The 15,728-nt window shown below is 40.9% G+C and overlaps 1 protein-coding gene across 1 annotated transcript in view; it reads left to right on the top strand.

The window, feature by feature from the left end:
- The window catches only part of LOC139745908 (uncharacterized), a 254,640-nt gene extending 239,248 nt beyond the window's left edge, over nucleotides 1-15,392 (top strand). Inside the window, exons 2-3 of the mRNA XM_071656576.1 lie at nucleotides 3,118-4,833; nucleotides 15,340-15,392. Coding sequence (XP_071512677.1) covers nucleotides 3,150-4,833; nucleotides 15,340-15,392 — 1,737 coding nt within the window. The 5' untranslated portion in view covers nucleotides 3,118-3,149. The remainder of the gene's footprint in view (nucleotides 1-3,117; nucleotides 4,834-15,339) is intronic.
- Nucleotides 15,393-15,728: the final 336 nt, after the last annotated feature.

The following is a 15,728-nucleotide window of genomic DNA, read 5'->3' as shown; positions in this document are numbered from 1 at the left end:
CTGTTCTGAACGCTACCTCGCTAATGCGGGAAGTGGCGAGTAGTATGAAAAAAAAAAAAAATACTGTAATGTCTACCAGAATCAATAAAACAAAATTCCTTTTATTTCTTATTGACTAAGTGAATATTTAAAAATGTAATAAATAAGTTACTAAACGGCAAAATTGATTTTCATGAATTTTTCATATACATCTGTCGATTTCATATAACTGCACACTGGTTTTAAGTCCAGTGTGTTGCAATCCAGTTCTGGTTACATAAACGATTAGGTGCTCTCTAGCTTATAATAACTTAATCATCAGAAAAATCTTAATGCAAGGAATGAAATGCAAATCTGAATTATATACCACATATGTGTGAAGGTCAAGCACATGGAACTGTAGTTATCCACAATATTACTCATACCAAAAAACTACTGTTGTTATGGTTCCATCCTCCCTATGAACTTTTTTCTTAATCTTCAACTTAGTTATGTTTCTTGTGCCATTCTTGGTTGACCAGTGCTTACATATCTAATGTATCTATCTACATCTCTGACACCTGGTCCTCTCCAGGAACTCCCTCAAGGAGGTGGCAAGTCTCCATAACTAGTGAACTCCAGTTCTGCTTCTTAGCCTTTGGTGCCTCACCCTTAACAGGCACCTGGCAGAGGGCAACTCTTGCACAGTGTTTGGAAAGGCTCCTATTGACTTTATTTACCTAATGCTCCTACCTAAAGCTCCAGCTTAAATGTTCCTTCCTACTACTTTTACTTACTGCTCCTACCATTTTGCCAAACTGCAGGGCTAGCGCATAGAGCTCATCCAGGGAAAATCTAAAGGTAGGAATGAGCAGTGCAAGCTAAGATTTGCCAAGTTTTATGAAAAGAAGAGACTTTGTGGAAATAGTGCCAGTTGTCTATGCGTGGGTGAGGCAGAAAGAAAAGACAGCTAACTGGGTCAGAGGAGTGGAACTTGACAACCAATGAAGTCCTGGCTCACTACACAGCTATCACTAATCTTCCCTGACATATCTAATCATAATATAAATTCTCCTGGTTAAATATAACAGAGTACCATTCATTTAAGCTTTTCCCAATGTTCTCTTTGCTCTGTCTTTTCAACTGAGACAGCACAGGCAAATGAGAGCCCTAATCAGAGCCATCTTGTTTACACCATATATACATATACCCTAGCCTGGTACCCATTTTGTTGACCAGCCCACAATGGAGGATGAACAGCTTGTGTTGACTACCTGGTGCCCATTTTGTTGACCAGCCCACAATGGAAGATGAACAGCTTGTGTTGACTACCTGGTACCCGTTTTGTTGACCAGCCCACAACGGAAGATGAGCAGCTTGTGTTGACTATAGACTGGCTATCACAATCTGGATTCAAATCTATGTGGGTTCAACCCTGTGTAGCCTGTAAATGCAATCATTCATTTTACTGTGCTCTGTTTCAAGTTTGAAGGCAGTACTGAATCACAGTTACTTCTGCTTTTCTGTGGTATTTGCTTTGTAATTGTATCCAACCCCAGCATTTCATCTTATGTAAATACCACTCTGTTTTCTAGTCCACATTACACCTGTTACAAGCATGAACAAGGAAGAATGTTGGGTAATTACAATAAATGATTTTCAAAAGTTTTATCATGCAATTTACTTATTTTACATAAATTTAACATTCAAAAGCTGGAAAAACCATATCCGAAAGATCAGCAATGTATCTATAATTAAAAAACTGAAATACAACTGCTTTTCAACTCTAACATGTGAATGCAGTTTAATCCAAAGTAGTTCAGAACAACAATTGGATCTGTGTTGGGAATGAGATGTTTGAGGACAGTATGTGGTGTGAGGTGCTTTGATTAAGTAATGAAGAGTAAGAGAGATGTGTGGTAATAAACAGAATGTGGTTAAGAGAGAAGAGGGTGTATTGAAATGGTTTGGTCACATGGAGAGAATGAGTGAGGAAAGATTGACAAAAAGGATATATGCGTCACAGGTGGAGGGAACAAGAAATGGGACAAGACATGCAGGAGGGTGAAAGGCATATAAGGAATAGAGTGAATTGGAACGATGTGGTATACCGGGGTCGACGTGCTGTAAATGGATTGAACCAGGGCATGTGAAGGGCCTTGGGTAAACCATGGAAAGTATTGTTGGGCCTGGATGTGGAAAGGGAGCTATGGTTTCAGTGCATTACACATGACAGCCAGAAATTGAGTGTGAATGAATGTGGCCTCTGTTGTCTTTTTCTTGCGCTACCTTACGTGTGCGTAGGTGGAAGGGGGTGCCATTTCATGTGTGGAAGGGAGGCGACGGGAATGGATGAAGGCAGCAAGTATGCATATGTACATGTGTATATATGTGTATATGTCTGTGTATGTATATGTATGTATACGTTGGAATGTATAGGTATGTATATGTGCATGTGTGGACATGTATGTATATACATTGATATATAGTGAACCACAGAGAAAGTTAAGGAACATTAGTAAAAGAATATTATTTTGAGAATATCAGTAACAAAAGAAGTACCTCAAGAAGATCAGTGAGAGTAAGAGTGTACATTAATGCAACAGTGACAGTAGAGGCAATAGGAACTTTATTAATAACAGCAATAGTGTCAGTAACATAAAAAGAAACATCAAAGACTGTGAGGAAAAGATTTCCCTGTAAATGAGGACCATAGTTAATGTTTAGTACCATGAAACAGTGTAGTAGTTATCAAAATTGTTACCATTAGCCTCATTTTTCTGTGACATGGATCATTGTTAATCATATATATATACATATATATATATATATGTATACATTTTGTATATATATGTGTATGTGTATATATATATATTCATATATATGTATTTATATATATAGAAGTTTCAGTTTTCTAAATTGTTTCTTACATTTTTCATATGTATATATATGTATGTGTGTGTGTGTGTGTGTGTATGTGCGTGTGTATGTGTATGTGTGTGTGTGTGTGTGTATGTGCGTGTGTATGTGTATGTGTGTGTATGTGTATATGTATATATATATGTATATTATCCCTGGGGATAGGGGTGAAAGAATACTTCCCACGTATTCCTCGCGTGTCGTAGAAAGCGACTAGAGGGGACGGGAGCGGGGGGCCAGAAATCCTCCCCTCCTTGTATTAACTTTCTAAAATGGGAAACAGAAGAAGGAGTCACGCGGGGAGTGCTCATCCTCCTCGAAGGCTCAGAGTGGGGTGCCTAAATGTGTGTGGATGTAACCAAGATGTGAAAAAAGGAAAGATAGGTAGTATGTTTGAGGAAAGGAACCTGGATGTTTTGGCTCTGAGTGAAACGAAGCTCAAGGGTAAAGGGGAAGAGTGGTTTGGGAATGTCTGGGGAGTAAAGTCAGGGGTTAGTGAGAGGACAAGAGCAAGGGAAGGAGTAGCAATACTCCTGAAACAGGAGTTGTGGGAGTATGTGATAGAGTGTAAGAAAGTAAATTCTCGATTAATATGGGTAAAACTGAAAGTTGATGGAGAGAGGTGGGTGATTATTGGTGCATATGCACCTGGGCATGAGAAGAAAGATCAAGAGAGGCAAGTGTTTTGGGAGCAGCTGAATGAGTGTGTTAGTGGTTTTGATGCACGAGACCGGGTTATAGTGATGGGTGATTTGAATGCAAAGGTGAGTAATGTGGCAGTTGAGGGAATAATTGGTATACATGGGGTGTTCAGTGTTGTAAATGGAAATGGTGAAGAGCTTGTAGATTTATGTGCTGAAAAAGGACTGATGATTGGGAATACCTGGTTTAAAAAGCGAGATATACATAAGTATACTTATGTAAGTAGGAGAGATGGCCAGAGAGCGTTATTGGATTACGTGTTAATTGACAGGCGTGCGAAAGAGAGACTTTTGGATGTTAATGTGCTGAGAGGTGCAACTGGAGGGATGTCTGATCATTATCTTGTGGAGGCTAAGGTGAAGATTTGTATGGGTTTTCAGAAAAGAAGAGTGAATGTTGGGGTGAAGAGGGTGGTGAGAGTAAGTGAGCTTGAGAAGGAGACCTGTGTGAGGAAGTACCAGGAGAGACTGAGTACAGAATGGAAAAAGGTGAGAACAATGGAAGTAAGGGGAGTGGGGGAGGAATGGGATGTATTTAGGGAATCAGTGATGGATTGCGCAAAAGATGCTTGTGGCATGAGAAGAGTGGGAGATGGGTTGATTAGAAAGGGTAGTGAGTGGTGGGATGAAGAAGTAAGAGTATTAGTGAAAGAGAAGAGAGAGGCATTTGGACGATTTTTGCAGGGAAAAAATGCAATTGAGTGGGAGATGTATAAAAGAAAGAGACAGGAGGTCAAGAGAAAGGTGCAAGAGGTGAAAAAAAGTGCAAATGAGAGTTGGGGTGAGAGAGTATCATTAAATTTTAGGGAGAATAAAAAGATGTTCTGGAAGGAGGTAAATAAAGTGCGTAAGACAAGGGAGCAAATGGGAACTTCAGTGAAGGGCGCAAATGGGGAGGTGATAACAAGTAGTGGTGATGTGAAGAGATGGAGTGAGTATTTTGAAGGTTTGTTGAATGTGTTTGATGACAGAGTGGCAGATATAGGGTGTTTTGGTCGAGGTGGTGTGCAAAGTGAGAGGGTTAGGGAAAATGATTTGGTAAACAGAGAAGAGGTAGTGAAAGCTTTGCGGAAGATGAAAGCCGGCAAGGCAGCAGGTTTGGATAGTATTGCAGTGGAGTTTATTAAAAAAGGGGGTGACTGTATTGTTGACTGGTTGGTAAGGTTATTTAATGTATGTATGACTCATGGTGAGGTGCCTGAGGATTGGCGGAATGCGTGCATAGTGCCATTGTACAAAGGCAAAGGGGATAAGAGTGAGTGCTCAAATTACAGAGGTATAAGTTTGTTGAGTATTCCTGGTAAATTATATGGGAGGGTATTGATTGAGAGGGTGAAGGCATGTACAGAGCATCAGATTGGGGAAGAGCAGTGTGGTTTCAGAAGTGGTAGAGGATGTGTGGATCAGGTGTTTGCTTTGAAGAATGTATGTGAGAAATACTTAGAAAAGCAAATGGATTTGTATGTAGCATTTATGGATCTGGAGAAGGCATATGATAGAGTTGATAGAGATGCTCTGTGGAAGGTATTAAGAATATATGGTGTGGGAGGCAAGTTGTTAGAAGCAGTGAAAAGTTTTTTTTTATCGAGGTAAATTATATGGGAGGGTATTGATTGAGAGGGTGAAGGCATGTACAGAGCATCAGATTGGGGAAGAGCAGTGTGGTTTCAGAAGTGGTAGAGGATGTGTGGATCAGGTGTTTGTTTTGAAGAGTGTATATGAAAAATACTTAGAAAAGCAAGCAAACGGATTTGTATGTAGCATTTATGGATCTGGAGATGGCATATGATAGAGTTGATAGAGATGCTCTGTGGAAGGTATTAAGAATATATGGTGTGGGAGGCAAGTTGTTGGAAACAGTGAAAAGTTTTTATCGAGGATGTAAGGCATGTGTACGTGTAGGAAGAGAGGAAAGTGATTGGTTCTCAGTGAATGTAGGTTTGTGGCAGGGGTGTGTGATGTCTCTATGGTTGTTTAATTTGTTTATGGATGGGGTTGTTAGTGAGGTGAATGCAAGAGTTTTGGAAAGAGGGGCAAGTATGCAGTCTGTTGTGGATGAGAGAGCTTGGGAAGTGAGTTAGTTGTTGTTCGCTGATGATACAGCGCTGATGGCTGATTCATGTGAGAAACTGCAGAAGCTGGTGACTGAGTTTGGTAAAGTGTGTGAAAGAAGAAAGTTAAGAGTAAATGTGAATAAGAGCAAGGTTATTAGGTACAGTAGGGTTGAGGGTCAAGTCAATTGGGAGGTAAGTTTGAATGGAGAAAAACTGGAGGAAGTAAAGTGTTTTAGAAATCTGGGAGTGGATCTGGCAGCGGATGGAACCATGGAAGCGGAAGTGGATCATAGGGTGGGAGAGGGGGCGAAAATCCTGGGAGCCTTGAAGAATGTGTGGAAGTCGAGAACATTATCTCGGAAAGCAAAAATGGGTATGTTTGAAGGAATAGTGGTTCCAACAATGTTGTATGGTTGCGAGGCGTGGGCTATGGATAGAGTTGTGGGCAGGAGGGTGGATGTGCTGGAAATGAGATGTTTGAGGACAATTTGTGGTGTGAGGTGGTTTGATCAAGTAAGTAATAATGTAATAATAGGGTAAGAGAGATGTGTGGTAATAAAAAGAGCGTGGTTGAGAGAGCAGAAGAAGGTGTTTTGAAATGGTTTGGGCACATGGATAGAATGAGTGAGGAAAGATTGACCAAGAGGATATATGTGTCAGAGGTGGAGGAAACGAGGAGAAGTGGGAGACCAAATTGGAGGTGGAAAGATGGAGTGAAAAAGATTTTGTGTGATCGGGGCCTGAACATGGAGGAGGGTGAAAGGAGGGCAAGGAATAGAGTGAATTGGATCGATGTGGTATACCGGGGTTGACATGCTGTCAGGGGATTGAATCAGGGCATGTGAAGCGTCTGGGGTAAACCATGGAAAGCTGTGTAGGTATGTATATTTGCGTGTGTGGACGTATGTATATACATGTGTATATACATACACGGGAGACAGCGGAAAAAAAAAAATTATCTATTTTATTTTCATATATCTTTTTTTGTTATTTTGCTTTGTCGCTGTCTCCCGCGTTAGCGAGGTAGCGCTAGGAAACAGACGAAAGAATGGCCCAACCCACCCACATACACATGTATATACATACACGTCCACACGCAAATATACACACCTATACATCTCAACGCATACATATATATACACACACAGACATATACATATATACACATGTACATAATTCATAATGTCTGCCTTTATTCATTCCCATCGCCACCCCGCCACACATAAAATAACAACCCCCTCTCCCCTCATGTGTGCGAGGTAGTGCTAGGAAAAGACAACAAAGGCCACATTCGTTCACACTCAGTCTCTAGCTGTCATGTAATAATGCACCGAAACCACAGCTCCCTTTCCACATCCAGGCCTCACAGAACTTTCCATGGTTTACCCCAGACGCTTCACATCCCCTGGTTCAATCCATTGACAGCACGTCGAGCCCGGTATACCACATCGTTCCAATTCACTCTATTCCCTGTACGCCTTTCACCCTCCTGCATGTTCAGGCCCCGATTACTCAAAATCTTTTTCACTCCATCTTTCCACCTCCAATTTGGTCTCCCACTTCTCCTCGTTCCCTCCACCTGTTACACATATATCCTCTTGGTCAATCTTTTCTCACTCATTCTCTCCATGTGACCTAACCATTTCAAAACACTCTCCTCTGCTCTCTCAACCACACACTTTTTATTACCACACATCTCTCTTACCCTATTATTACATTATTACTTACTTGATCAAACCACCTCACACCACATATTGTCCTCAAACATCTCATTTCCAGCACATCCACCCTCCTTTTCACAACTCTATCCATAGCCCATGCCTCGCCACCATATAACATTGTTGGAACCACTATTCCTTCAAACATACCCATTTTTGCTTTCCGAGAGAGTGTTCTCAACTTCCACACATTCTCCAACGCTCCCAGAACTTTCGCCCCCTCCCCCACCCGATGATTCACTTCCGCTTCCATTGTTCCATCCGCTGCCAAATCCACTCCCAGATATCTAAAACACTCCACTTCCTCCAGTTTTTCTCCATTGAAACTTACATCCCAATTGACTTGTCCCTCAACCCTACTGTACGTAATAACCTTGCTCTTTTTCACATTTACTCTCAGCTTTCTTCTTTCATACACCTAACCAAACTCAGTCACCAGCTTCTTCAGTTTCTCACATGAATCAGCCACCAGCGCTGTATCGTCAGTGAACAACTGATTCACTTCCCAAGCTCTTTCATCCAAAACAGACTGCATACTTGCTCCTCTTTCCAAAACTCTTGCATTCACCTCCCTAACAACTCCATCCATAAACAAATTAAACAACCATAGAGACATCACACACCCCTGCCGCAAACCTACATTCACTGAGAACCAATCACTTTCCTCTCTTCCTACACGTACACATGCCTTACATCCTCGATAAAAACTTTTCCCTGCTTCCAACAACTTGACTCCCACAACATATAATCTTAATACCTTCCACAGAGCATCTCTATCAACTCTATCATATGCCTTCTCCAGATCCATAAATGCTACATACAAATCCATTTGCTTTTCTAAGTATATCTCACATACATTCTTCAAAGGAAACACCTGATCCATACATCCTCTACCACTTCTGAAACCACACTGCTCTTCCCCAATCTGATGCTATGTACATGCCTTCACCCTCTCAATCAACACTCTCCCATATAATTTCCCAGGAATCTCAACAAACTTATACCTCTGTAATTTGAGCACTCACTTTTATCCCCTTTGCCTTTGTACAACGGCACTATGCAAGCTTTCCGCAATCCTCAGGCACCTCACCATGAGTCATACATACATGACAAAACCTTACCAACCAGTCAACAATACAGTCACCTCTATTTTTTAATAAATTCCACTGCAATACCATCCAAACCCGCTGCCTTGCCAGCTTTCATCTTCTGCAAAGCTTTTACTACCTCTTCTCTGTTTACCAAATCATTTTCCCTAACCCTCTCACTTTGCACACCACCTCGGCGAAAACACCCTATATCTGCCACTCTATCATCAAACACACTCAACAAACCTTGAAAATACTCACTCCATCTCCTTCTCACATCACAACTACTTGTTATCACCTCCCGATTAGCCCCCTTCACTGAAGTTCCCATATGTTCCTTTGTCTTACGCAGTTTATTTACCTCCTGCCAAAACATCTTTTTATTCTCCCTAAAATTTAATGATACTCTCTCACCCCAACTCTCATTTGCCCTCTTTTTCACCTCTTGCACCTTTCTCTTGACCTCCTGCCTCTTTCTTTTATACATCTCCCTGTCATTTGCATTATTTCCCTGCAAAAATCGTCCAAATGCCTCTCTCTTCTCTTTCACTAATACTCTTACTTCTTCATCCCACCACTCACTACCCTTCCTAATCAGTAAATTGGGGGGTACGTTTGAATGGAAAAAACTGGAGGAAGTGAAGTGTCTTCGATATCTGGGAATGGATTTAGCAGCAGATGGAACCATGGAAGCGGAAGTGAGTCACAGGGTGGGGGAGGGGGTGAAGGTTCTAGAAGCGTTGAAGAATGTGTGGAAGGGAAAAACGTTATCTCGGAGAGCAAAAATGGGTATGTTTGAAGGAATAGTGGTTCCAATAATGTTATATGGTTGTGATGCATGGGCTATATATTGCATTGTGTGGAAAAGGGTGGATATGTTGGAAATGAAATGTTTGAGGACAATATGTGGTGTGAGGTGGTTTGATCGAGTAAGTAATGGAAGGGTAAGAGAGATGTGTGGTAATAAAAAGTGTGGTTGAGAGAGAAGAAGAGGGTGTTTTGAAATGGTTTGGTCACATGGAGAGAATGAGTGAGGAAAGATTGAGAAAGAGGATATATGTGTCAGAGGTGGAGGGAACGAGGAGAAGTGGGAGATGAAATTGGAGGTGGAAAGTTGGAGTGAGAAAGATATTGAGTGATCGGGGCCTGAACATGCAGGAGGGTGAAAGGTGTGCAAGGAATAGAGTGAATTGGAATGATGTGGTATACTGGGGTCGACCTGTTGTCAATGGATTGAACCAGGGTATGTGAAGCGATTGGAACAAACCATGGAAAGTTCTGTGGGGCCTGGATGTGGAAAGGGAGCTGTGGTTTTGGTGCATTATACATGACGGCTAGAGACTGAGTGTGAACGAATGTGGCCTTTGTGTTCTTTCCTAGCGCTGCCTCGTGCACATGCGGGAGGAGGGGGTTTTCATTTCGTGTGGTGGGGTGGCGACGGGAATGAACAAGGGCAGACAGTATGAATCATGTAGATGTGTATATATGCATATATGTGTGTATATATATGTATACGCTGAGATGTATAGGTATGTGCATGAGTATGTGGGTGAGTTGGGACATTCTTTTGTCTGTTTCCTTACACTACCTCGCTAATGCGGGAGACAGTGACAAAGTATATTAAATTTTTTTTTATTTTTATTTTGCTTTGTCGCTGTCTCCCGCGTTTGCGAGGTAGCGCAAGGAAACAGACGAGAGAAATGGCCCAATCCACCCCCATACACAATGTATATACATACACGTCCACACACGCAAATATACATACCTATACCTCTCAATGTACACATATATATACACACACAGACACATACATATATACCCATGCACACAATTCACACTGTCTGCCTTTATTCATTCCCATCGCCACCTCGCCACACATGGAATACCATCCCCCTCCCCCCTCATGTGTGCGAGGTAGCACTAGGAAAAGACAACAAAGGCCCCATTCGTTCACAATCAGTCTCTAGCTGTCATGCAATAATGCCCGAAACCACAGCTCCCTTTCCACATCCAGGTCCCACACAACTTTCCATGGTTTACCCCAGACGCTTCACATGCCCTGATTCAATCCACTGACAGCACGTCAACCTCGGTATACCACATCGATCCAATTCACTCTATTCCTTGCCCTCCTTTCACCCTCCTCCATGTTCAGGGCCCGATCACACAAAATCTTTTTCACTCCATCTTTCCACCTCCAATTTGGTCTCCCACTTCTCCTCGTTTCCTCCACCTCTGACACATATATCCTCTTGGTCAATCTTTCCTCACTCATTCTCTCCATGTGCCCAAACCATTTCAAAACACCCTCTTCTGCTCTCTCAACCACGCTCTTTTTATTTCCACATATCTCTCTTACCCTTACATTACTTACTCGATCAAACCACCTCACACCACACATTGTCCTCAAACATCTCATTTCCAGCACATCCACCCTCCTGCGCACAACTCTATCCACAGCCCACGCCTCGCAACCATACAACATTGTTGGAACCACTATTCCTTCAAACATACCCATTTTAGCTTTCCGAGATAATGTTCTCGACTTCCACACATTCTTCAAGGCTCCCAGGATTTTCGCCCCCTCCCCCACCCTATGATTCACTTCCGCTTCCATGGTTCCATCCGCTGCCAGATCCACTCCCAGATATCTAAAACACTTTACTTACTCCAGTTTTTCTCCATTCAAACTTACCTCCCAATTGACTTGACCCTCAACCCTACTGTACCTAATAACCTTGCTCTTATTCACATTTACTCTTAACTTTCTTCTTTCACACACTTTACCAAACTCAGTCACCAGCTTCTGCAGTTTCTCACATGAATCAGCCACCAGCGCTGTATCATCAGCGAACAACAACTGACTCACTTCCCAAGCTCTCTCATCCACAACAGACTTCATACTTGCCCCTCTTTCCAAAACTCTTGCATTCACCTCCCTAACAACCCCATCCATAAACAAATTAAACAACCATGGAGACATCACACACCCCTGCCGCAAACCTACATTCACTGAGAACCAATCACTCTCCTCTCTTCCTACACGTACACATGCCTTACATCCTCGATAAAAACTTTTCACTGCTTCTAACAACTTGCCTCCCACACCATATATTCTTAATACCTTCCACAGAGCATCTCTATCAACTCTATCATATGCCTTCTCCAGATCCATAAATGCTACATACAAATCCATTTGCTTTTCTAAGTATTTCTCACATTCTTCAAAGCAAACACCTGATCCACACATCCTCTACCACTTCTGAAACCACACTGCTCTTCCCCAATCTGATGCTCTGTACATGCCTTCACCCTCTCAATCAATACCCTCCCATATAATTTACCAGGAATACTCAACAGACTTATACCTCTGTAATTTGAGCACTCACTCTAATCCCCTTTGCCTTTGTACAATGGCACTTATGCACGCATTCTGCCAATCCTCAGGCACCTCAACATGAATCATACATACATTAAATAACCTTACCAACCAGTCAACAATACAGTCACCCCTTTTTTAATAGATTCCACTGCAATACCATCCAAACCTGCTGCCTTGCCAGCTTTCATCTTCCGCAAAGCTTTTACTGCCTCTTCTCTGTTTACCAAATCATTTTCCCTAACCCTCTCACTTTGCACACCACCTCAAACAAAACACCCTATATCTGCCACTTCATCATCAAACACATTCAACAAACCTTCAAAATACTCACTCCATCTCCTTCTCACATCACCACTACTTGTTATCACCTCCCCATTTGCGCCCTTCACTGAAGTTCCCATTTGCTCCCTTGTCTTACACACTTTATTTACCTCCTTCCAGATCATCTTTTTATTCTCCCTAAAATTCAATGATACTCTCTCACCCCAACTCTCATTTGCCCTCTTTTTCACCTCTTGCACCTTTCTCTTGACCTCCTGTCTCTTTCTTTTATACATCTCCCACTCAATTGCATTTTTTCCCTGCAAAAATCGTCCAAATGCCTCTCTCTTCTCTTTCACTGATAATCTTACTTCTTCATCCCACCACTCACTACCCTTTCTAATCAACCCACCTCCCACTCTTCTCATGCCACAAGCATCTTTTGTGCAATCCATCACTGATTCCCTAAATACATCCCATTCCTCCCCCACTCCCCTTACTTCCATTGTTCTCACCTTTTTCCATTCTGTACTCAGTCTCTCCTGGTACTTCCTCACACAAGTCTCCTTCCCAAGCTCACTTACTCTCACCACCCTCTTCACCCCAACATTCACTCTTCTTTTCTGAAAACCCATACAAATCTTCACCTTAGCCTCCACAAGATAATGATCAGACATCCCTCCAGTTGCACCTCTCAGCACATCAACATCCAAAAGTCTCTCTTTCGCGCACCTGTCAATTAACACGTAATCCAATAACACTCTCTGGCCATCTCTCCTACTTACATACGTATACTTATGTATATCTTGCTTTTTAAACCAGGTATTCCCAATCACCAGTCCTTTTTCAGCACATAAATCTACAAGCTCTTCACCATTTCCATTTACAACACTGAACACCCCATGTATACCAATTATTCCCTCAACTGCCACATTACTCACCTTTGCATTCAAATCACCCATCACTATAACCTGGTCTCGTGCATCAAAACTACTAACACACTCATTCAGCTGCTCCCAAAACACTTGCCTCTCATGATCTTTCTTCTCATGCCCAGGTGCATATGCACCAATAATCACCCATCTCTCTCCATCAACTTTCAGTTTTACCCATATTAATCGAGAATTTACTTTCTTACATTCTATCACATACTCCCACAACTCCCGTTTCAGGAGTACTGCTACTCCTTCCCTCGCTCTTGTCCTCTCACTAACCCCTGACTTTACTCCCAAGACATTCCCAAACCACTCTTCCCCTTTACCCTTGAGCTTCGTTTCACTCAGAGCCAAAACATCCAGGTTCCTTTCCTCAAACATACTACCTATCTCTCCTTTTTTCACATCTTGGTTACATCCACATACATTTAGACACCCCAGTCTGAGCCTTCAAGGAGGATGAGCACTCCCCGCATGACTCCTTCTTCTGTTTCCCATTTTAGAAAGTTAAAAATACAAGGAGGGGAGGATTTCTGGCCCCCCGCTATAATATAAATATAAATAAATTTTATTTCAAGATAAATGTAGATACATAAACAGCTTATTAGTAATGCTTTCTTTGCTTTGTTCATAAAGTAGCAAAGATTAAGATATGGGAACAGTAACATTGGCAGGTTTAAGTTACTCTAGGTTAGGCAGGCTTGGGTCAGCTTGGGTTATGGTTAGGATTAGCTTCTGAGATTATGCTGAGGGTATATCTAGTTAGGTTAGGTTAGCCCCCACCCAAAAAAAAATTCACTGGATATCAGGACTGTGGAACTTTTACATTCTGATTAGTTTAATGCTGATCAGGTTTGGGTATTGGGTAAAGGTTCGACTAAGGTAAGGTGGGTGAGGTTCAGTTCTGGATAGGTTAGGTTAGGTTGGCCAAAAATACAGTGCGTTAAAGTTATATCATATCATTATCCTCTGACTCTCTTTTATCCTTTTTGTACTATCATACAACATATACACAAAAAGGAACTTTGCAAAATTCATTACAACCAAAGTATTTATGTATCTTTAAGAATGTTTTACAGTTCTAACATACTGCATGATGATCACTAATGGAATTTTACCAGGAAGCTGGGTTAAAATATAAGCAAATAAACACAGAAGTCTACCTTAGAAATTATTTGAGCATTAAACAGCATGCTTTGAAACTCACAGTACGCAATGTAATGCAATCTTTGATGAATAAGAAAACAAGGAAAAAACACCATACCAATTTTCAGTAGTAGCCTGAAAAAGGGTTATATATGGTGGCCATTATCACAAGTAAACACAACATATACCATTAGAAAGGCTTGATACATTTTACTAACATGTCTGAGTGCTGTTACTTTCAAAAATGACAACTCTTTAGGTATATTTGGTCTGGAGTATTACAGTTTAGTCTAAATCATGTTTAAGGTAATTTCCGTGACAATATATGAATACATTATTTCTATATTACATACAAGGAGGCTGTAGATATAAATTCCTTGAAGCAAAATATCTCTGTAATGGAGGAAGAATGCTCAATACTTCTCAGAAATATACTTGGAATGAGGATAACGGATAACACAGATTATTTGTTAATTTCCCTGTGAAATACTAATACAGTCCTTTCACTGCTTGTAAATCATTCTTTGTTTTAAGGCCTTTCATCTTTATGAAGTTAGAGAACCACTTCAATCAATGTCACACAAAGTCAGAAAGATTTTTTTTTTTAATGCAAATAGGTCCTAACTTAGCTTTCTAAAAGGAGATTCAATTCTGAGCTTTGTGCTGAAGTCTAGAGCTGAACAGAAAAAAGAAAACTATAAGAGAAAAAGAGCCAATAAAAAGATTCAAGACAATTAGGACAGTTGAATTTTGCATTTTATGTTGCTTTTTGTTTCATTATGATTTTTGAAGGCACATTTTACAATGAACATCCATGTAAATAACCCAGATTTACAATATTAGAAGACAAATTTGTATCATACAAAATGAACATGTATATTATTTTCCAAAAGTGTTCCAGCAGACTGATGGAAAAAATCAATACATTACAACTCAAAGATTTCATCAAATTCAAAATACCAAGAACAACATATGCTTTATAGGAGACAGCTTATAATGGTTAGCGTCACAGACATGTTCGTAGGCATTATGAGGGCTGTTGTGGAGCTTGAAATGGCTTACCAAGATTATAAATTCCAACTGTTTAATCCCATGCACAATCTGCCATTAACCCTTCAACATGGTTTGAAAAACCTAGGCCATAAACAAACTCAGCATGGTTTTCAATTACCTTCAGACATGGAGAAGGTAGTTTGCGATCCCGATTCTGAAAAACACCGAAATCAGTGAAGGCATTTTTACAGAATAAACCTGAAGTTTTACATATGGTCCTGTATCAGTCTAGTGTAGACATGCAAAAAATCTATGGAAGCACACCCAACTAACTTAACACACATTTGACATGCCATATCCATGTTATTTTTTTTTCTCATATGTCCTACATCTATCCACGAAACAAATGTAAGTCCTGTACCATACTATACCTGAATAAAATCATAAGACACTGAAGCCAACTGGGTCTCTATGAAAGGAGAGAACTTTACTCTGTGTACTTGATATCCATGTCCCTGAAACAATTTAGGAAACTGATGCAACTCACACTGTGATCATATAAAAGCAATATGT

The sequence above is a fragment of the Panulirus ornatus genome, chromosome 63 (genome assembly GCF_036320965.1).
Source record: "Panulirus ornatus isolate Po-2019 chromosome 63, ASM3632096v1, whole genome shotgun sequence".
NCBI classification, from domain to species: Eukaryota; Metazoa; Arthropoda; class Malacostraca; order Decapoda; family Palinuridae; genus Panulirus; species Panulirus ornatus.
The sequence above is the reverse complement of the archived record's forward strand: the minus strand, read 5'-3'. Positions and strand labels throughout refer to the sequence as shown.